The sequence below is a fragment of the Colobus angolensis genome, unplaced genomic scaffold, assembly GCF_000951035.1.
Source record: "Colobus angolensis palliatus isolate OR3802 unplaced genomic scaffold, Cang.pa_1.0 Scaffold12, whole genome shotgun sequence".
NCBI classification, from domain to species: domain Eukaryota; kingdom Metazoa; phylum Chordata; class Mammalia; order Primates; family Cercopithecidae; genus Colobus; species Colobus angolensis.
The window spans coordinates 9,820,339-9,844,255 of NW_012113141.1; the positions used below are offsets into that span (position 1 = coordinate 9,820,339).

At 39.6% G+C, this 23,917-nt stretch overlaps 1 protein-coding gene and 1 pseudogene across 3 annotated transcripts in view; both read left to right on the forward strand.

The window, feature by feature from the left end:
• Positions 1 to 23,917, forward strand: part of LOC105502235 (chromosome unknown open reading frame, human C10orf11) — a 1,134,025-nt gene that overhangs the window by 872,337 nt on the left and 237,771 nt on the right. For both annotated transcript variants that reach the window (XM_011928646.1, XM_011928650.1), the window contains one exon: positions 7,002 to 7,086. In XM_011928646.1, coding sequence (XP_011784036.1) covers positions 7,002 to 7,086 — 85 coding nt within the window. The remainder of the gene's footprint in view (positions 1 to 7,001; positions 7,087 to 23,917) is intronic.
• On the forward strand, positions 22,312 to 23,193 carry LOC105502228 (annotated as a pseudogene). Its single transcript, XR_001000304.1, has one exon. The product of XR_001000304.1 is annotated as an mRNA turnover protein 4 homolog pseudogene (transcript).

A 23,917-nucleotide genomic window follows, 5' to 3' on the forward strand; every position in this document is an offset into this window, starting at 1 on the left:
AGAAGAAGAGCATCATGAAAACCTGAGGGCTCCAATGCAGACAGAGTGTGGGGCTATGGAAACAGTTTGGGCTTTAGGAGTCAGGCTGACTTGGTTTCTAATCACACTCTGGACTTTAGAACTGGATAGCCTTGGACATGTTACTAATCTTTCCTAAGTCTCAGTTTTTTTCATTTTTCAAATGAGAGGAATATAGGACATATAACCATTAGCATTTACTATATATTCAAGAAATATTAGATCCTGTCACACACTTTGCCTCCTTTCTTTACCATCTCCTTCTTTTTCCTCAATTCGTATTTTTCCTCTCTTCTCTTTTTTCCTCTCTCCTCAATCTCTGATAGGACAGATTGAAAAATATTTAATGGACTAGGCATTATTTCATATCAGCAATTGTATATGAGTAGTGTTTCAATTTGTAAATATTGTAAATTATAAGAAGTAATTATATGTTAAATAAAGTTTACAACTCCAACCATCTTGATCATATTGCTAGCAAAAATACTTATTTTTTGAGATGGAGTCTCATTCTGTCCCCCAGGCTGGAGTGTAGTGGCATGATCTCAGCTCATTGCAACCTCCGCCTCCTGGGCTCAAACAATTCCCCTGCCTCGGCCACCTGAGTAGCTGGGACTAGAGGTGCATGCCACCACACCTGGCTAATTTTGTACTTTTAGTAGAGACAAGGTTTCACTATATTGGACAGGTGGGTCTCAAACTCCTGACCTCAGGTGATCCACCTGCCTCAGCCTCCCAAAGTGCTGGGATTACAGATGTGAGCCACTGTGCCCAGCCCAAAAATCTTTTTATCTTTGTATATTCTACCTATTCCAAATTTTATGTAGTTAAAAACCACAACCTATGTATTATTTTAATGTTTACTATGTTCACTTAATACTAGGTAATTAATATCTTTGCATCTTTCTCTTTCCTTTGTACTTATAGTTGTATTAGGTTACCAAAAGACATTATGATCACTTCCATAACATCCAATATTTAGATGATTTTATTTTTTCTTCTGTTGTATAAGTGCCTGATAAAAATGTTTTGGAACCACTGCTCTAGATGATTTGTAAGATCTTTAACAACTCTTGCATTCTGTGATTGGATTAGTTATGTAATAGCCCATAAGATGCCCAAGCCACAGGCCTTCCTTCCTTTTTTCCTTTCCTAGTTCTCCTCCTCCCTCCCTCCCTCCTTTTCTTTTTCCTTCCCTGCCTTTCATAAATATTTGTGAACTACTACTCTGGGCCAGATGCCACTGTGGGCACTGGCAGAACTGGGTCCCCTGTAGATCAGATAGAAACAAATGGGAAGCTCCGGCCCATTGCCTTCAAAAGTCTTTCTTATTCCAGAGAGGCTTTTGACACAATTCTCCTCCCCCCACCAGCCTCTGCTGTGACCAGCTTCTCAGTTGAATTACCCTTCAGCTCCCTCACTCAGCTTCATGGTCAGCTTTTGCCCAGACTCTGACTTCTTCTCCACTGGGATCTTTTCTTGGTCTCTTGGTTCCAGACTCACCCTCATCCCTTCCTTGCCTTTTGTTTTCCTCCCAAGTTCTTGGCTTCTTACTCTAGACAGGATATGGCTGTTCCTGCTTTCAAACCTGTGTGTTATTCCCAACTTAATCTGTCTGTCAGTGACACCTTCTCCCTTGCTTTACTGAAAGGCATGGTACCTTAATCTGTGAGAGGTGTGGGAAGCTTCAGCCTTCTACCTGGTTCTTTAGTTTCTCTAACTTAATCCTTCAGAAGATGGCAAGTGTTTATGTTCTGATTCTGGCAACTTGGCCTGCACGTTCATGTTTAATTACAATCACGGTAGGTAGTTTTATCTTTGACTTTAAAATGTTTTACTCATTCAGTTATCATGCATTGACTTCTTCCTGTATTTCTGGCAGTATGTTGGGCACAAGGGTTAATTGTATAATTAATTTCCAAAAGTTCATATAATTAACCTCTAAAGCTCTCTGTTAGTATGAATGAGAAATGGGTAAGGATGTAACTACTGTTACAGGGGTTTAGATGTCATAATCAAGGTCAGGGACAACATTCTATGATAATCCAGAGTATGGGAGTGTGAGGGATACGCTATGAGTTGATGGCTCTTTGTAACCAGTATTAATCAGAGTATGATTTTTTTTTTTTATGACCCAGGAATGCAACCAACGTTCTCATTTTATTTTTCTTGGTATTCTTAGCACAGGGCTTGGCATATAGTAGGTGGTTATTAAATACTTGATAACTAAATGAATGATGCTTTTTCTTATGAGAGAAAATAAATGTTTTTAGAAGAGTCAGCTTTATACCATGGTTTCAGGGAATGAATTGTGATGAAAAGTGAAGATTGCTTTTGCTTGAAAGAGGCTGACATATTTCCCAGACCCGGGATCACTTTCTGTGGTGTATGATTTAAGGGTGAGTGAGCATGCCAAAGCACTCCACTTGAGTTGAGTGATGGGGAATGAGTTGTGGAGCTGTGGTCTTAGATGGTATTTTGCGAAAAATAGTGGGAGATTTATGGCTATTAAACAACTTTGTAGCTGCCCCCTTCTTGTTTCGAAGTCTGCCAAATCTCTCCTCCTGTGGTCTGTATCAAGTTCTTTCAGTGTGTCCATGACATTCAGAAATATCCACCAGACTGCAGTTTTTCATTGAATGCACCCATTGGAAAGGGGCTTGAATTTTACGCATTTATCAGTTCCGGTAATCACTGAGTGAAATTCTCGCTTTGCAAGTCTGTTGTAGAATACACTGTACGTGCATTGAATCTTTTCCAAGCAGGTTGCCAAAGTTCTACCTTCCTTCTTTCCGTTATGGATATTGCAGAGTGCAGTATATTAGTGGCTATGACCTTTATTGATGTGAGTTTTAAAAATTATTGGTAACTCTTTGATTGTGAGCAGGAGAAGAATCAAGTAACCTTCAGAATGCTTTGATGTATCTTCAGCAGAAGGACTTATAAGGCCAGAATGAGTGTTTCAAGCCTTGTGGGGAAGGGGATACATATTTACCATCATCTGCTTTTTTCTATTCTAGCGCTCACTCTCAGTAGCTCTAGAAGAAACGGAAATGGGATATTTCATCACCAAAAGACAATCAGAGATGACATTCATCCATGTTGTACAAGTACTAGCGAATTGTTACAGGAATTTTTCTCTCATTATGGGTTCATGTCAATATAGGAGTGCATGGATTAGAAAAGAAATAGGGCCTTTTGGTGTTTTTTAAAAAAATGCAGGCTTAAGTCTGAGAAATTTCCAAAATGTAGAAAAATTTTAAAAATAATGAACACATGTAGGGATCATCCAGAATTTGTGGTTTCTAATATTTTGACATTTTTTAAAGTCTTGTTTAAATGAAAGAAAGAACATCATATATACAGCTGAAGTTCCCCTCTCTCCACATCCCACTAGCCCCAGTCCTACTACACTGCCCCTTGGCAGAAGCAATCATTTTCATGAATTTAGTGTATATTTTTTATAATTTTTAGATGTTTCCATACATACATGAAATCAACAAACTTTATATTTCCATAAATATTATATTACATTTATCATCTTGCAACTTGAATTTTCACTCTGTATTACATTTTTAGACCTATTCTAAGTGAGATATAGAAATCAGGTTTGTTTCTCTTAAATACTAAATATTATTCGGTCTTATTGATATACAACATTATATTTATTTATTTTCCTCATCAACAGACATTTGAGTTAATTCCAGTTTCTTCTGTTATAAATAATGCTGCAATAAACATTGTTTTATGTCTCAGTTTGCAGACTCATGTGAGATTTTCCGTAGAGTATATATTTTAAGTGAAATTGCTGCACCAATTTTCAATTTTATTAGATATTGCTAAGTTACTCTTCAAAGCAGTCGAACCAATGTACATTCCCACTAGCAAGGAATGAGAGGATAACAGTTTCTTTTTCCTTTGTTCTCACTAGTACTTGCTATTGTGAGACTTAAAAGTTTGTCAATATGATGAGTGGAAAAATCGTATCTTGTTTTAATTTGCATTGCCCTTAGTCCTAGTAAATTTCAGCAACTTCTCTTATGTTCATTGACTGTTCGGGTTTTCTCATCTTTGAATTTCCAGACATTTCCTTTGTCTATTTTTCTATAATATTTTCTATTGATTTAAAGACATTCTTTTTTTTTTATTTGGATATTAATTATTTATTGTAGATATTGCAAATATTTCCTGACAGGAGAATTTAAAAAGTAAAATGTAAAACTATAATTCCTTGTCATAGGCATTTACAAAATATGGCAAGAGCCGGGTGTGGTGGCTCACGCCTGTAATCCCAGCACTTTTGGAGGCTGAGGCAGGTGGATCACCTGAGGCCAGGAGTTGAAGACCAGCCTGGGCAACATGGTAAAACCCTGTCTCTACTAAAAATGCAAAAATTAGCTGGCTGTGGTGGCACGTGCCTGTAATCCCAGCTACTCAGGAGGCTGAGGCATGAGAATTGCTTGAACCGGAGAGGCAGAGGTTGCAGTGAGTTGAGATTGTGCCTCTGCACTCCAACCTGGGCAACAGAGTGAGATTCTGTCTCAATAACGACAACAAATTTGCCAAGGATTCAAATATTTGAGAGTCTTTATAATCTTCAAGATTCAGATTTACTCAGATTTGCTTATTCTCATTTTTAGGCATATCTTCTTAATCCAGACAAAAGAAAACATTATTTAAATTTTACATTACTGCATACTCAGTATACAATGGGTATACTGCGTCAGTTTCAAGGCGAGTTCCTTATTCTTTGGCACATACAGTATAAATTTAAGGCATTTTCTTGCCCACTTCTTTCATATGATAATTGTGTCTTTCTGAATTATGCTTCTAATCCTAAGGTTCAGTGAACATCACTGTTGAAAGGATCACATGGGCTTCATTTTGAAAAAAGCCAGTCAAAGAGCTGATGGTTGGAACGTTGATTTGTAGTTGTTTTCCGAAACATCCAGCCATAGAAGTCCCACCAAAAGGCATAGTTTGCAAAATCATTCTTTCCTGGATTATTTTCCATGATGTGAGTTTATCAATAGACACTGAGCAGGAAAGTAATTAAGTGCTGGTCATAGAATGATGACTGCAAAACAACAGAAGCCACACCATTTTTTGCTGTACCTAAAATACGAAACAAAACTAAATATCTCTTTTACGCTTGGTTACAGAATTCTAATGTGTAGCACAGTCAGTGGTGTTTCCGAAAAGGTGGCATTTGTTCCAGTAATTGTAGAAAAAAGCTGTCATCAAATTGTCAACAGCCGAAATCGAGATTAAAAGTTCTAAGAAATATCACAACAAACTAAAACTCATATTGGATTTTTGGATCTTTTTTTAAAGTGATGAGATGGAGCAGAAATATTGACAGCTATGGCTTCCTATGGAGGAAGTATGATAGAGCTAGGGAGGATGACCCCTGTACCCTCACCCCATATATCCTGCCTCAAGCATTAAATAGATTGTCATATTTAGGATACTATCATCATGTTTCATTCATCATGTAGAAATTACAGGAGACCTTGAATACCCGATAGAGAGATACTTGGTGACTGTAGTATTTGATTTTTAATCTAATTTTGGGCTCCACATTCTTGTAGTGTGCTAAAAAGTGGAAAAGTCTTTCCTACTTTAAAACATGTTTTTCTTGATGACTAAGCCTTTATTTCTGTGGACCCAATAGTCTTGGATCCAACTTGAAACACCATGTATTTGCCTTGGAGCTGAAGTGAAGAAGTGCTATCTGAAAACTGTTTTCTACCTAGGGACAGAGCTTCTGATTTTGCTGCACTCACACTCTTCCTGTAAGTCTCCACTGAAAGCCGCTTAGTCAAACGTCTCAAATGTCAGAAATGAAATTTAAAGGGTTTTTCTAGCAAGTAGGTCTAATCTCCTACTTAGTTTTGATTCCTATAATATAGGTAATCTCTTTGGAGAAAAGGCCTGCTTTTAGGAGGGCAAATATATCCCATAGAATGTATTTCCTACTCCGGAAAGAAAAATGTAGCATTAATGAAATTTACTTTTTCACGAAGCTTGGAAAGATTGTAAGCTTCAGATTTTGATCCTAGCAGATGTTCTTTTTGGGATATTAAAAAAAAAAAGCTGCATTTGATTTAGGAATCTCAGTTAAGAGTCACAGTGGTAATAATGTTTCTTGCTATTAGCAACCACACTGTGAGTGTGGCATACTGGCCATTGGTTCTGAGTGATAGCTGACCCCAAGCTGAAGTACTTTCTTTTGGCTTTAGCTCACAAGGATGTTGGGTTCTGAAAAGAGAGCCTTAGCAGCTTGGGCCATCTCGGACACCGTTCTATGGTTAAAGAGTTGTCTGCATACAGTGAAAAAGCATCATCCTAGATGTATCTTATGTTATTTTCTTTTAGGCCTTAGAGTGACACATTTGTTGATAAGCACTACATCCCAAATCCAAATTTCAGATGTATTTCTCATTGCTGTTGTTAAACTGAGCCAGAATCCCCAGTGCACAACACAGGACAATTTATATCCTTTCCTATAGTGACTTCATTCTGCTGAGTCTTTCATGCCACTGGGCTCATGGAAGTCAGCCCTGGTTTTCCCCATTTATCCCTAGGGGCAGAACTTAACCTCTTCACTAGTATCCAAAGAAATCTGCTTATAGCCAGCCTTTACTTTGTGGGAATTACTGGATGAAGGCCTGATGGAAATCTAAGCCTTTAACTTTTCCTGTCTTCTCCCTCTCTCTTTCTCCCCCTCCCTCTCCTTTCATTTCAGCACATAAACTGCCCCCTTTTCTTAGAGCTATTCCATATGTACTGAGGCCCCTCAAAGCTTTGGATCTTACCCAACACTTACCAGAATATTATCTCAACAAAAACAACTCTTGCTTCCTAAGAAATATCTTGGTGAATAATTTTCTCCAAGCTTAGATCCCAAGGAGACAAGTCTAGGTAAATGAGGAGTTTGGTATTTGGTGTTGCTTCATGTTGACTTTGTTTATGTCACACAGGCCTCCAGTGAGGACGTTGCCGGCTCCCCGGAGCTCCACTACACGCCCTTGCCTTCTGCTTCCAGGGAACTCACCAGTCACCAAGGTTGGAACTCAGCTTTTTATTGCTCTCAGTGGGTGCAGGGAGGGACACTTGGCTGTGCAGAGCTCTGGCTCATTACTGCTGCCTCGGCACTTTAGAAAGAACACAGTGCTTTTTAAGTCCTTGATGAGAAAACCATACCTGTCACACGTAGTGATTTTAACCTGTATTAAACAGAATTTAGTGGCAGTCTACTCAGGAGGCAAATAAATCTATGGTATAATATAATTTTGTGATTTTTTTCCTTTAAATAAAGAGATTAGAGTACTTAAAAATTATCAAGGAGATGTTAACTGCAGTATTAGTGATGGAGAGAAATTGGGAAACTCACTAACATTTATAAAAGTATCATTGTTTGACAATATAACAACATCTGTAATTTCAAAATGAATGAACTCTACGTTATAACTAAAAGGAATTCCAATTTGCCTGGCAACATTGAGAGAAGCCATGTGCAGTTTTTGCTGAATTCCCTTATTCTCAAAACGTTAATTTGGTTTACGCAGTTTTACCAAAGCCTTGCATGTCTGTTGCCATCTCTAGAGTCTTCAACTTCAAAAGCAGACAGAACACTGACATGAAATATTTGAAAATGTCTTATCCCTAAGCTGGCTGTTTTAAATATTGTTTCCCCAAGAAGGAAATTCCACTTGTACATGTAAAGAGGAAAGTGAACAGGGACTATTCCAGCATTGTCATCCCAGCAGCATTGCAGGATGAGCAGGTGGAAGAACAGACTGTGTAGATGCTCAGAAAGTAGTGAACCTGACCCTCCGAGTCACCATCTGGGCTCTGGGCAAATGGGATACTTGTATTCTGCAGGAAATGAAGAAAAGAGTAGTGCAGGATTTCCAGTGTCTGTGGCTTGGACCTGTGTTGCCTTTTTGGTGTCTGGACATCAATAGAACTTTTGTACATTTAAATATACTTTAGTTAATTTTGTGAAAAATCAATTTTGCTCAAAGTTGGGGGAATAAGCTGCTGCCAACCTGCTGTGTTTTGAGGGGTCTGAACAGGTCTCTTTCACTGAATATCATTTTGAAGGTCTTAAGCATACATCCCTTTCGAGACTGTTTTTGGGGAAATTTCCCTAAAATGACACCACATCTAGATGGAGCAACAAATTAACTCTTAAATTAGCCTCATATCCTCATGTGTTTATTTATTGGTTTCTTATATTTGAATAAGGGTATTTTTACTTTAGAGTCTATTGAATAAGTTGCATAGAAACTGAAGTCTCAGAAACCTCCCAGCCACTTGTAAAGTTTATCTGGCCATGAAATTGAGATTTCACAATGGGGAGATATGATCAGATAGATGATAATCATTAGGAATAGGGCAAATATCATCTGTCATTTTTAACAGTAATAAAAAGAATCTGAGACTTGAAGGAAGGAAATATAACACAATATAGTTTTAAGATATTTGGAATAATATTTGGAATATGGAAAAATGCCTAAAGTTGTTAGAGTTCAAGTAAGTGCTCTTGGATGACATTAGGGCCTAACATCAATGAGAGAAACGTAAAGACATTTTTTAAAGGGAGCCAACACAGACATCTCAATTTTACTGAAGAAAATCCCTACACATTTAACACATTGGTTTCCTGATCAGTGCTGACTTGGTTGTTGATAAAAGCAAGTCCGCATCATCAAATGATCTTTGGGCTGATGGCCATAAGGAGACCAATAAAGAGAAGACCAAGGAAGTTCATTAAAGCTGGATTATTGAACTGATCTGTGCAGGAGAAAGGTGAGACTAATATATTTCAGCTTGGCATAAACCAATTTGGCTGGAACCAACTTAGCTTTCCCCAAATGAGAAAGCCATTATTTTTTGGCACTAAAATGAAACCACAAAATACTATTTCATTTTTTTTAATATTTAAGATAATTCTTCCAAGTTTCTGATCATGTAAATCACGAAACTATTTGAATTTCATTTGTTAATACCTTCACGCAAACAGCTTACAAACATTTATGCAGAAGGGGGCCTTTCATGGTGTGAGGACAAATTATATCAATTCTTTCTCAAGTGAAATTCTCCATGATGTCTGAAACTTTTGTCTATACAGTCCTCACTGGAAGTTCTATTTGCAAATAATTTTTTATTCATCCAGTTCCCAATCTCTTTTCCTTCCGCACCAACAACTACAAAAACTGGCGGGCAGTAGTTCATGTGCAAATTGCTATTTTTCTGTACATGCCATTTTCCCTTTACTTGTCCTTTTGTGTAACTTCCAATGTCGAGTATGATAGGCCCAAGATTCATGTCCTAAAAACTGTAGATTCAAATGCAAAGGAAGTCTGGGCTTAGAATAATGATCAGGAGACCTGGGACTCAATTCTTCCATCTGTTACTTGTAGATAATCCATATATCACAGGGATAGTAACATGTCATACTTTGCTTCCTACATGAAACTTTTACTGATCTGAATTATATTGATTTTCTTCTTTCTATAGGTACGTCTGATATTTGTTTCTATCTTCCAGGTGCAATTGTTCATATTCTACTTTGTATGATAAAGGTCAGGTTCTGTGTGTCTTAAACTCCTTATAAATGAAAACTTCCTGAGAGGTAGCAGTAAGTCCAAATCTTTTTTTTTTTTTTTTTTTTGAGATGGAGCCTCACCCTGTCACCCAGGCTGGAGTGCAATGGCACAGCCTTAGCTCACTGCAACCTGCCTCCCAGATTCAAGTGATTCTCCTGCCTCAGCCTCCTGAGCAGCTGGGATTACAGGCACGCACCACCACACCTGGCTAATTTTTTGTATCTTTAGTAGAGACAGGGTTTCACCGTGTTGACCAGGGTGGTCTCAAACTCCTGACCTCATGATTCACTTGTCTCATGCTCCCAAAGTCTGGGACTACAGGCATGAGCCACTGCGCCCAGCCTCAGCTTCTCTTTGATATCACTGACACTGCCCCTTCTTCAGGTATCAGCTTACATATCACAGCTCCAAAGGAAAGTCCCCTGATCCCCCCTACACACTTATATTAGGCCAGTGTTCCCTATTCAGGGACTATCTTCCTAGATAGGCCATAAGCTGTTGGAAAGAGTGGTTGTGATTGCATATGTTCACCACTTTATCTGCAATGCCTGGCACAGGGCCTCCTACCTAAATGGAGCTCCATATATATTTGTTTAGTAAAGACTGAATAATAGAAACCCAGGGGAAGCGTGAGTATCTTAGTCACCTCTGCAAGGTAACTTGATTGCATGTGAGAAAAGAGACCCTGCCTCCTTTGGGGGTGAACACACTAAAGGGAAAGGTCTAGCTGTGTGGACCTCAGACCTCAATTCTGTTGCTTTCATAAACCCAAACCATGAGGGATGGGTGTCATATGTGTTGATTCATTACCAGAGAGCATTTAGTCACAAAGCCTAACTTCTAAATAGTTGATTATGTTAATGTTGTAGTTTTCAAGCATTGGTGGTTTGATGGTAGGGAAGGGAATAGGATGAATTGAAGTAACTGATGGAATTATTTTACTAGAACAGAAACTCTCAAGGAAGGGGTCAGACTCTCAGTAAGGTAAAGATTGTGGTACACACATGGATTTAGAATGGTCCACTTGAATTCTCTCTGAGAATGCTGCCCTGGGTTGGAGCATATCTTTGGAATGAGGAGGACACGGAGATATGTCAGTAATCTCAGTTGTTCCCTAGTGGCAATCTACACATTGTGTCCTGGGCTGTGTCCATGTTATGAGGAGTGCTAAAATGTCTGTTGGAGAAATGTCCCTTTAAATATGTTATGAGTACAGGACATGCCCTAGCATGCCAGGTATTACCGTTCTTTACCCGGTAGCTCTTAGAAGTAGAAATCACATTTGTACAGGACGTTGTATCTTTTGGGGAAAACATTTCTATTTAGAATGTAAACTATATCATCCTCAAGAAAACCCTGTAAAGTGGGGAGGGCAAATATTATTCCCATTTAACAGAGGGAGACATCAAGAATTGCTGGGGATGATGGAGCAACTCAACAACAGGCAAGGGAAACAAAATCAAAGCCCTGTGCCCTTAATTCTCAGGTCACCCCTGACCTTTGTCCTTTACCCAGTGCATATGAAGCAAATTGTAGGTAGGACTAACTGTGGCCTTGAGCTGGAAGGAAGAGGAGAAAAAGTACAGGGAGAGGCATGGCCTGGAAATGTTCACCACTGCCATGCATTTCCAAAGCCTGTGCTAAGGCTGCTAGGAGATACTTGCCTGCGTCTGTCAAAGAATTGCATTACTCCTGCCCTGCCATTCTTTATTTTTAAATTACAGAACAATAAAATCAGGAGTGGAGAAGGTTTGAAAACAAAAAGGGACAACGCTCCATGTCAGTCTGGATTCAGACGGGGAAAATAGAAGGCACTCTATGTATTCCAGTAATGAAGAGTTTTAATGGCAGGAATTAGAGGTGCTCCACCACCCAGTCTCAACCTCAGCACTGAACCAGTGATTCTCAGGAGCTTGCTGGAAAGTTTCTGTGGATCACAGGAACACCTAGGCATCTCTCACTGACTTTCTTTATCTGAAGCACCTGTGCGGGGGATTCTCACATTCACCTGGAGACTGTTTCAGTCATTGCCATTATCCATGCGCTGCCCTGCTCCTCCTTCTCTCTAGATTTCCAAATCATACTCCAGCATCTCTTTTTGGCCAACTCTCACCTAGGCTGATTTGCTGAAGGTGATTCTGAGATATACAATTTTCAGTTCTCCCTTGAAGCTACAGAGAAAACCTTAGAAGAAAGCAGATGGTGGTAATGCTAAAACAGATAATCCAGCACATCTGCCATAACCCTGCCTTGCCAATAGCTGTCACGTGGAGGAGCTCATTTCAACTTGTCTGCATACACATTTTGCAAGATAATTGCAAGCCTAGTGAATGCCCCCAAATTATTTATTTCCTGATGCTTATACTATAGTCTTGAAGGGATGCCATAGTTAGCTTGCCATATTAAACATTGGACTTGAAATGTATAAAAGAAAGAAAGCAAAAAAAAAAAAAAAAAAAAAAGAAGAGGAAATTTGCTGTGAAACTTGCTTAGAGATAACCTTTCTACTTTGACTATTGTTGGCAATCTTGCCATTATTTTTATTGACACAGTTGTTAGGTACTCATCTTCCTCTCCAACCAGGGGCTTGGTCTATTTGTGTTTGAAATTGGTTGCTGGGACTGTCACAAAGTAATTTATACAGCAACTTATCATAATTAGTTATCGTTTGCAGTTTTCCTAATGTGAGTTGCATTTTATGCTTAGCAATTGATTTTCCTGTATATCTCCATGAAGCAGCTCAATGTATGCCATCCAAAAAAGAAGAAAAAGACCAAAAGAAAAACTGTGGTTTTTTATATTATTTAAAACATTTTTAGCCTGAGATATCATAAAATACGTTTCCACAGGAGCCATAAATACAGAGTGTTTTGCTTCAACTCATTAAATCAGCCAGAGTGAAGGTGAACAAAAGGAAATTTAAATGTCTGTATGTGAAGAGGTAGCAATGTAGAAAAGATATTTGGGATGGGGAGATGTTGGCCAGAAAAACTTCATGCCAACAAGCATTATGCTTTCAGGAGGGCTCAAAAGGAAGTTACTTGATGACTAAACTATTGCTCACAATTTGTTTTGGGCTTTTATAGGATTTAGAGGTGCAGGGACAGAATGATGTGATACTTTTCCTTATCCATTATAAGGGTCACAGCCTATAACAAAAGATAGGTTAACAAGAGAAGAGGATAAGAAATTTACTTAATCAAAATTTTCTGAGACAGGGGGGCCTTCAGAAATGAAAGGGAAAACTATTTTTATGCTTATGTTAATGAAGAATGGACAGCTGTGTAGAAACATGATTAGACAAATGGTATGATCTAATGGTAATAAATTGAAGGGAAACCCAGCAAGCCCTATCTGTTCAGATTCTTCTTAACCTCTCTATGTAGCATTCCTTCCCCTAGTTATAGCACAGGACCCTCTGAAATGAGAGTCTTCAAAGGAGAAGAGAGAGTGTGACCTTTCTAGGTTTCATGGTTGGCTTTAAGGGACAGGATTCTAGTTTCAATGACACCACTTAGGGAAAAGGAATTCTGGTTGCTATAACTCACTGCAGTGGAGAGACAGAGGGATGAAGGAGCAGGTAAGAGAAGGCCAGAGAGACCTTGCTTTTGAGGCCCTTCCAGTGTCTTTTGTTTCAAAGCACTCAGCACGTCAAGGTGCCACAATTTGGGGTATTGTGTTCTGAGCCCTGTCAGAGGCTCTTTTAGCAACTTTTAGTTTTTCATTTTTAGATTTCTACTGTCTTGTCATGTCAGTCACAGGGAATGTGAAAGTGCAGTATGTCTGATCATTATAAACAAAATCTACAGAAAACAATAGCAAAGACTCAGGAAAATAGATGCATTTATTTAGGCCAGCTTAATAGCTCAGCATCAAGGAATCTTTTGCCTACTGCCTCTTGGTTCTCACTGACCATTTAAAAAGATGGGGCCGGATGCAGTGGCTCACGCCTGTAATCCCAGCACTTTGGGAGGCTGATGCAGGTGGATCACTCGAGGTCAGGAGTTCGAGACCAGCCTGGCCAACAGTTTGAGACCAGACGGGCCAACTGGCCTGTCTCTACTAAAAATACAAAAATTAGTTGGGTGCAGTGGCGGGCACCTGTAATCCTAGCTACTTGGGAGGCTGAGACAGGAGAATTGCTTGAATCCAGGAGGCGGAAGTTGCAGTGAGCAGAGATCACACCACTGCACTCCAGCCTGGGTGACAGAGCAAGACTCCGTCTCAAACAAAACAAACTAACAAAAAGATGGGATGAACAATCTGATGGTTCTGGTGACTTTGCCAGGTAGGTCTCACCTAAGGTCAGATCCTGTTACTAAGATAACCTGCTTATATATTGCCTTCTGCCTTCCAGAATATTTTGATTAGTCTTTCAAGAGAGCTAAGCATCAAATAATTTCTCCAAAAATTGTCACTGACTCATTGAAAGTTCATAGAAGCATGACAGATCCAAATTCCCCCATGAATAATGTATTGAAAAGTCGCAAAAGGAAAGAGAGAGAAAAGAAAAAAGAAAAAAACCTCCTTAGAGACAAAGACATGTTTTTGTTCAGGGGTCCTGTCAAATAAGAGTATGGCCTTGGCTTGTATCTTTTAGACTTCTTGCCACCACTGTGCCTTGACTGTGTGGGGGAAGAGTGTGTCGGTTCCTCGTGCAGAACTATTATTAGCATTTGCTAATTATGTAAAATGATTTCCTCTGATGACATTTTCAACAGAACCCATTACTTTAGTTTTCTTTCCTTCATAATGCTTTTATGGGCTTATAATCTTGTGGAATTCTCAGATGCTGAGAGATGCTAAAGTTTCCTTTATTTAATCGAGGTGACTAGTAATTTGACAGTAGTGGTTGACAGGTTTATTTTATCTGCGTGGCAGTAGGAGTCTATTTTCAGTGGGTGCACTCTGTTCCAAAGTAAAAGGACTTTACTAAGTGCTGAATAAATTGTACTTTCCTTTGATTCTAGACCTTGCTGAAGTGGTTTAAAAACTCTGGTCTGGGTCATCAAATTCATCTCCCTGCTACTTTGCAGGGTCAATAGCTTCACTCTGTACAGAGCCGGGCTGGGTGGATTGGAATGGAGGGTAGTGTAGATTAAAACTTCCGCACATATATAGATAGATGTGCATGTGTGCACTCGCTGTCTGCGAGGGTGGCAGTGATGGAAGAGCAAGCCAAGTGGAATCTGAAGATGGATGAATCTGTTAGACTATTACCAAGACTGGCATGGAGTTTAGCCAGGAACTTTAAGCAACCTCCTTTAAACATTTGAAATCCACAGGGGTCCATTTCCTCTCCTTTTTCTCCAAGGATGATTTTTCATTTGCAGTCTCCAAGATTGCTTTATTTCTATTCTTTGGACAGAATTGTGGTATTCTCATAGACACAGAAGGGCTACGAATCTGGTTTTTCTTTCCCAGAAGCAAAGCAAGGAGGGAAAAATGTATTTCAGTTTTCCCCTGCCCCTCAAATAGTAGCAAACCCTACTACTGTAAAATGAGAGGTCAGAAAGGCAACTCTTCCCCCAACAGACAGTCCCAATAAAAAATGATAGTAAAAACATGCTGACTTTATCTTAAAAAATGGAAGCTTAGAATGTACAGGGTGGAAGGTTCTAAATGTGCTTGTGTTTTAGAGTCCTTATGTTTCTTGCCCATTTTTATGAGGAAAGAAGTATGATATGGTCAGTAAGACAAAGCTTGCTATGAGCACAGTCATTCAAGAATCTCCCCAACATGTCTTTATTTAGTACCTACTGTGTACTGAGTGTATTGTTAGGATTTGTGGAGAATTCAGAAATAGAAAATATTATCTCTATCTTCCAGGAATTTATGGTTTGATTGAGAAGATCCTAAAAATAAAGTAATACCAACCAAACAAGATATTATATGTTATATAAATAAGGGCTCTATTAGTTGGTAAAAGCTACAGGTGCTCTCAATGTTTAGAAAAGATAGGGCATGGTGTAGGTGAGACTCCTCAGACATGGCTCTTTGGAGGATGTTGGCATTGAGCTTTGAAGAACATGTTAAGTGGGGAGCAAAAGAACGGCATTCCAGAAAGGTAAACGGGTAAAGATAAAGCACAAGCGCAAGAACAGGTAGAACTGATGAGAGAAAGGGACTCTGTTTTGAAAAGGTCAGAAATAAGGTTCCTTATGTAGGATAGGTCCACATTATGGCAGGTCTCGGACAGACAGAAGGGTTTCTATTTGATTCAAAACCACGCTATAGAATTATTAATCTGCAAGTAGTATGCAGGGGTAGCTGGAAAGGAGGGAGCCTGGACTCAAGGAGGCCATGGGGGGATGGGATTGGAGCGGGATCATTTCAGTCTTAGAAGCCTTAGATTTCCAGATAACCAGGTTCTGTGCCCATAGACTGTGATGCCTCCAAAGAGCAGGTTTCTAGCAAAGGTAATTTAGAAAACAACTTGGTAACAGATGGGGAAGACAGCTGGGGCCAGGATAGATACTGCCAGGAGAGCAGGAGTGGGGGCCATGCACAGGGAACCTTATGGCCACTATGGAGTTGTTGTATGAGGTTGCTGATGGTTTGGTCACGAGGACTCAGGCATCAGAGAAACTGGACAGTCAATGTTTTTCCTCCACATGTTATTCAGAATATTTCTGATGTTGGCTTTTGAAACTATAGCATAGGGCCCAGGATAATGTTGCAATAATCCAGCGTTTGATGATCAAGGCCTGGAGTGGCTGGCTGGCTGGCTAGGGGCACAAAGAATAAAGGAAGGAGTATGGGAAACATTCTGTTGCAAACACAATAGACCGAATACTGATTATATTTCAGGGTAGAGAGAAACAGAGGACCAGAAAGCTGTAAGGAAGCCAGCATGGTGTGTGGGAGGCTGTGGTCTCTGCCTGTTGCCCCTCTCTTGGTTCATCTCCGTTGCAGGATTCTCTCCCACCGTTCATGCATGAACTCTAATCTGGCCTGTTAAATGAAAGACTGGTGGAGTTAATGTAGTGGAGCTTGTGGCAGCAGGAACAAACGTACAAAAAGCAGGCAGAGCAGCCACAAACATTTGTTCTCATTCTAGTCTTTGGCTTAAAGGTGAGCTTCATTCTCTTAAAAACTAATAAGTACCCAGGGTGTTTTATTTCTGAATCTTGGGCTTCTGGAAGGAGAGTGATTTGAAGCCAATGCTTTTGGTCTAAATTGTTCTGCCGTGACCTCGGGCCGGTATTAACTTCCTAGTCCCAGTTCTTCTGACTCTTTTTATTTCCCTGTCTCCTATAGAAAACTTTACCCCACCCCAGGTTTTTCCTCATGTAGTGATTTTACAACCTTTTTTGGAACAAATAAACAAACATCTGGAATCATGTGGTACATTTAATTAAAAAGTTTGCATTTGGCCAGAAATGGTAAAATCATGAAAAATGGCCTGTCGGTGAGCTCAAGAAGGCCAAATGATGACGTTGTTGGCTGCAAACGGACTGAAATTGAGGGAGGTGAACACCTGCTCAGCTCGGCCTGCTGTCCTCTAACTTCCTCCTCCAGCCATTAATATTTACTGCAGTTTCTTTATCCGTTCTAATGAAATTTTTTGGTTGAGGCTGGTCTGAGGAGAGGGCTGTTACTTTTCCAATAACTTTGGATTTGTTGCGATGTGTGTACTTTATAAAGGGTGTGGTATTGGGCTTTTTGGGCTTTTCATTTCCCTTGCTCAGAATTCCATATGCTTCAGGTCACCTCAGGGGCCTGTTTCTGTTTCTTCAATCAGTCCCTCAGCCATGGTTTTCTTGAGAGCCCCTACCCAGGGCATGTAGGAGATGCAAAAGAAGCTGTGGGCTCTGCCTTCAGAAATCCTACAGTCTAATTGGAGACAAGGTCCTACGCAGACAAAGCAGAGGCCAAGCTAGAAGGGAGGGATCTCCGACGATAGAAAGATTGGGAGGTGGCCTTGGATGAAGGTGAGAACTGAGTTGAAAGAACTTTCCCTGAGTGAGTTCCAAGTGTGAAAGGATTTAGGGAGAGACCAAGTTGTGGAATTCTTGTCTAGTTTCTGGTCATAATCTAGGTGAAAGTAGGGGGTGGATACGTTTAAAGCAAGAATTAGATATGATTATTCTACATTTCTGATTAGCTTCTCCTTTGTAAGACATAGCTAGGGTGAAGTAAAATTTAAGTTTTGTTTGCAAATTAGGATAAAATGTTAAGATGGTCTGGCTTTGCAGAGTGTAGCACTCTCATATGTCTCCCATATGAAGATTTATACCGGGGATGAGATTATTCTTAGGACAAAGTGAGGTTTCACTTGTTGCACAGAATACAAGGAAAGTGGCCAGGGGCTGCAAATAGAGTGAGCACCGTTTAGGTTAGATCCAAGGGAAGTGTGAACCCATAGGTATCTGAGACATGTCTCACAATAAATTTAGAAAGTTTATTTTGCCAAGATTTAAGGATGCACCTGTGACACAGCCTCAGGAGGTCCTAGTGGTATGTGCCCAAGGTGGTCTGGGCACGGCATGGTTTTGTATGTTTTAGGAAGACATGAGACATCAATCAAATACATTTAAGATGTACATTGGTTTGGTCCAGAAAGGCAGACAACTTTAAGTGGGGGGAGCTTCCATGTTATAGGTAGATTTAAAATTTTTCTGATGGGCAATCAGTTGAAAGAGTTATCAATAGAAAGGAATATCTGGGTGATATAAGAGGTTGTAGAAACCAAGGCATAATCATGCAGATGAAGCCTACAGGTAGCAGGCTTCAGAGAGAATAGATTGTAAATATTTCTTATCAGACTTAAGGTCTATGTAGATGTTAAATGCTGGTTGGCTTTTCTTGAATTACAATAGGGAGGAGGGCATAATGAGGCATGTCCAACCCATCCCCTACTTTCCATCATAGCCTGAACCAGTTTTTCAGGTTAACTTTGGAGTGCCCTGGTCAACAGGAGGGAGTCTATTAAGATAGTTGAGGGAGCCTTAGAATTTTATTTTTGGTTTCCAGAAGGATAAGTATTGTTTTGAACTTAGGTGTGGATTGGCAAGGGAGATAGAGAAATCATCATTCCCCAAGACCTTTTACTGAAGGACTTGCTTATCTGTCTTTGAGGTAGCCTGAAGGAAGTGAAATGAAACTTAAACAATTACCAGATCCTGACTGCATGTAATCCTGGGTTCTCTATGTCAATGCTGGTTCAGCTTTTTCATAAAATGAAATCAGGGTTTCACCTTGACCGTTTTGGACTTGTGCAAGCACAGGGAGATATAGGATCATGCTGGATGGAGCATAACTTCAGTTGCCAGAGGAGTTCTTAGTCCTTAGCTCTTTATTATTCTTGTGCATCTGTTTCCTTAAATACTCTCTGCAGAAGCATTAGCATGAAAATAAAAGAGTACAGCAACTTGGAATTTTCCATCTGTAGCTTCCTTAGTCTGTGGGGTCAAAGTTGTGTCCTCAGGGATGCTAATGCAAACTCTGTGTGCTGTTCCAGGGCAAACGTTTCTCAACTAAAAGACAAGAGGGGGTGGGGAGCCAGGGAAATAATGCAATGCTAATTCCCAAACACAGACTGCCCAGAGGTCCCAATTTAATTGCTGCTCCCCCAACTCTATTCCCACCCTCCCCCAAAGGAAAAAAATATCCTGTGTTGTTAGGACAGACATCTGTGTGAGAGCAATAAAACAGTGTTCTCCCTTGTGGATTAGCTCTTTATTCCTTTATTTATCTTGCTATACTTCATCAGTTTATCCTAAATCAAGGAGAGTCAAAGAGGATAAGATGCAGTCCCTTTTTTGTTTTTGATTAAGGAAACCCATACAACCATCCTCCTACACAAATTTCTTTTCTCAAGAGAGAGCTTTCCTTGTTATGTCTAATTTCTCCTCCCACTTTTTTTTTCACTGGCCTCCTTGGAAACTCTCTGGAACTTTTATTTCATATAATGTTCAAATCAGATAATGAAACTCCTCCAGAGACAGGTTAAACATGGCAGTGAATGTTGGCATGTCTGCATGATTCTAAAGTACAAGGGGAACTAGGATAGCAGACTTAACATATTCCATAGCCTCCTTTTCTTCTTCCAAATTCCTAGAAGTTTATTAATTCTTTCAAGAGATATCTATGGAGCATGTTCTATGTGTCAAGTCCTGTTCAAAACATTAGAGATAGGGCTGTGCACAAAGTGGGCAAACATTTCTGCCTTCAAAGAGCTTATGTTCTAGTCAGAGAGAGGATCTATAACTAAGATAAAAATAAAACCACCACATAGTATATCAGTACTAAGATGAAAACAAAAGCAGATCAAGGGTATGAGAGAGTATGTGTTGGCAATTTGAGATCTGATAGCCAGAGAAGCCACCACTGAGAAGATGATGGTGGAGTAAAGACCTGGGAAGGTGAGGCATGGAGCCCTGAGAATGTCTGAGAGAAAAGTGGTCCAGGTCAAGGAAGGAGCAGGTGCAAGGCCCTGAGGTGGGAGCATGCTCCTGGCATACATGAAGTACAACCAAGAGGCCAGTGTGGCTGGGGTGAGTAATCTAGAGAGAGAGTGGTAGATGAAGCCAGAACAATACCAGGGACTAGAACTGTAGCCCATTGTTAAATTTTAAACCCAGGAACATTAAACTTTTAAAGAATTTATTTGAGCAGATAGTGATTCATCAATCAGGCAGCACTAGATTGCATGTGGTTCAGGGCTCCAGCAAGAGGTTGTGAGGGGATATTTTTTATAACGTGTTTGTGGAAGTCAAGACAAAGAATTGTTTGATTGGTTAAAGTGGAAAGCCCAGTTAGAGGTTAATTGGTGGTTTCTTGTTGGTTAAGCTTAAGTTTCGTTTTACTGCTTACATTGACTTGGGTTTTGGTTTGCTTATGTAGGAATCCAAAGTGCTGGAACCATCTCAGTGTAATGGCTTCCTGATAGATTATTTTAACACCGTTTACTGTGACTAAGACAGGAAGCTATTTCAAGGCAGAAGAAATAATAGAAATGATGTTACCCTTCTCCTTATAGAAAAAAACAACTCCCAAATGAATAACTAACTGGAAAAGAAAGAAAGGACACTGCTTTTGATCAGAAACTATTGGTTTTCTGAAAGATCACAGCCCAAAATAAATGCAACAGAGTTTCAAAATGCAGAACCAAGACCCAGCAGGATGGCATATACCTGATATGCCTGAGGTAGGAGGACTGTTTGAGTCCAGGAGTTTGAGACTGTAGTGTGGAGTGATTGAGCCTGTGAATAGCCATTGTACTCCAGCCTGGGCAGCATAGTGAGACACAGTCTCATAAATAAATAGATAGTAAATAAATGGACATAGAACTAGCTTCAGGAGTTCTCTAAGCACAGAGAAAGCTACTGGGGGCCTCATAGCAGGCAATAATTTAGGCTTCCTCAGTAGGTATGGCCACATGGGTCATATCATCTATATACTTCTCTCCATCCTTAGTTTAGGTATCAAGTAACAGAGCTATCTCTAAGCCAGAGCAGTAAGTGTGAGTGATTGGATCAGAAAAATAAGATGGCAGGAGTTGGTACAAATGTATAAGTCATAATAAATGACAATGAACTAAATTAAAAGACAGAGCACTCCCAGATTTGGTTAATAAAAAAAAGAAGATATAAAATAAAATACTTTTTTATAATAAAGTATTTATAATACTTTATTTATTTATAATAATATTTATTTTTATTTATTTATATTTATTTAATATAATATTTATTTATAATAAAATAAAATAAAAACAACATAGGAAGCTTGAAAATACAGGAATTAAAGGACAGAAATACTGGATACCTGCTTACACAAAATCCAGGAAGAGCAATGTTAATATTCAACAAAACAAGACTCAAGATGATTACTGAAATGCCAAAGAGGGTTATTTTGTATAACTAAGAAATACAATGGAAATCTAAAACAATCATGAATCTTAAGGCAACCAATGATATGGGTTTGAAATTCATAAAGCAAAAATTCCTAGAAATACCAGAAAAAACTAACAAAGTCACCATCACGAAGACTGTAGCACATCTCCTACGAAAATGACAGCTAAATGAATGGAAATTTTACAATACCTTCATTTTGTTACATAGAAAATAGGGTGATATTCTTTAATAACCTGTATGAAACTCACAAATTGGCTCATATCCACAAATTGGCTCATAAAGAAAAGTGTAACATGCTTCCTTCAAATTAACTGATCATAACTAAGTCAAATTAGAAATCACGTTAAAAAAGGAAGACTTCCTTTCCCCTTCTTCCAAAAAAAAAGTAAAAGAGGAAAGAAAAAGTACTATAGACTACAGAATTAGAAATAAATGAAGTTTTGGGTTTATGAGGAAATAATATAGAGTATTCTTTAAAAGTAAATGGAAGTGATAACACTGTAGTATATTAAAAACTGTGAGATATAGCCAAAAGTCTAATAAATGGATTTTTCCTCCTTAGAAACATAAACTATAAAACAAGGAATAGAAGATAAAAATAAAAGAACTGTGTTTTCATATATTCTAATTAAAAACCCAAGCAAACGTAATGACATATGAAAGGACTTAATAAAATAGAAACCATGTACAATATACTTTATCAACAATACCAACAGATACTTAAGAAAAAGGTGAGCCTAGCAGATCGAAGTAAGAAAAAATAGAGATTGACATTTAACATTAGGAATAAGGAGACAAAAAACCCTTAACAGAGCGCGATGCCCAAATCCAAGCGCGACAAGAAAGTCTCCTTAACCAAAACTGCCAAGAAAGGCTTGGAATTGAAACAAAACCTGATAGAAGAGCTTCGGAAATGTGTGGACACCTACAGGTACCTTTTCATCTTCTCTGTGGCCAACATGAGGAACAGCAAGCTGAAGGACATTCGGAACGCCTGAAGCACATCCGGAACGCCGGATGTTCTTTGGCAAAAACAAGGTGATGATGGTGGCCTTGGGTCGGAGCCCATCTGATGAGTACAAAGACAACCTGCACCAGGTCAGCAAAAGGTTGAGGGGTGAAGTGGGTCTCCTGTTCACCAACCGCACAGAGGAGGAGGTGAATGAGTGGTTCACGAAATACACAGAAATGGACTACGCCCGCGCTGGTAAAGCAGCTTTCACTGTGAGCCTGGACCCGCGGCCCCTGGATCAGTTCCCCCACTCCATGGAGCCACAACTCAGGCAGCTGGGCCTGCCCACCACCCTCAAGAGAGGTGTGGTGACTCTGCTATCCGACTATGAGGTGTGCAAGGAGGGCGACGTGCTGACCCCAGAGCAGGCTCGCGTCCTGAAGCTTTTTGGGTATGAGATGGCTGAATTCAAGGTGACCATCAAATACATGTGGGATTCACAGTCGGGAAGGTTCCAGCAGATGGGAGACGACTTGCCAGAGAGCGCATCCGAGTCCGCAGAAGAGTCAGACTCAGAAGAGGGTGACTGAAAGGGACTCAGGACTGAAGGCCTCCTGGAACCTTCTGGGTCTCACTAGACCATGCAGGACTGCTGCCGCCCCTCTGGAGAGAGCAGCTGTTTATTTGTCTGTAGACAGGGAACGTGATGGGCACTGACCTCCTGTAAAGAATAAAACTCTGGGCCAGGTGCGGTGGCTTAGGCCAGTAATCCCAGCACTTTAGGAGGCCGAGGCGGGCGGACCATAAGGTCAGGAGATTAAGACCATCCTAGCTAACACGGTGAAACCCCGTCTCTACTAAAAATAGAAAAAACAGAACAAAACAAAACAAAAGAAAAACAAAAAAAAAGCCCCATAACACTATTAAGCTTTATGTTGATAAATTTGAAAATCTAAGTAAAACAAGCAATTTTAAGGCAATTATAGTTACCAATGCTGTCTCAAGAAGAAATGTAAGTCTAAACAGAGAAAAAAAAAGATGATAAAAGAAACTTAAAAAATAGCCATGTATCCCTCAAAGAGAAGTAGCCTCTCATCTTTTATAATTCATTCCAGAAAATAAAAAGTATGGAAAATTGCTGTTTCTCTTACTATGAATTCATAACTGACCCAAGCAAGGTGAGAAAACATGAAAAGGAAACTCTAGGTCAGTCTCTTTTTCAAATATGAGTAAAGGAATCCTCCATGAGAAATTAACAATAAGACGTGGTAGTGCATTTAAAAAATAGTACTTCCTGACCAAGTAGAGTTTTATCTCAATATTGAAAGGGTAGTTTACTAGTAGAATTTATCAGTAAAGGTGTCGTATTGGCATATTAAAAAGAAAACAAGGTTATATATGAGGATAATGTTACTAGATATAAAAAGAGAGAGAGGCCAGGGATGGTGGCTCACGCCTGCAATCCCAACACT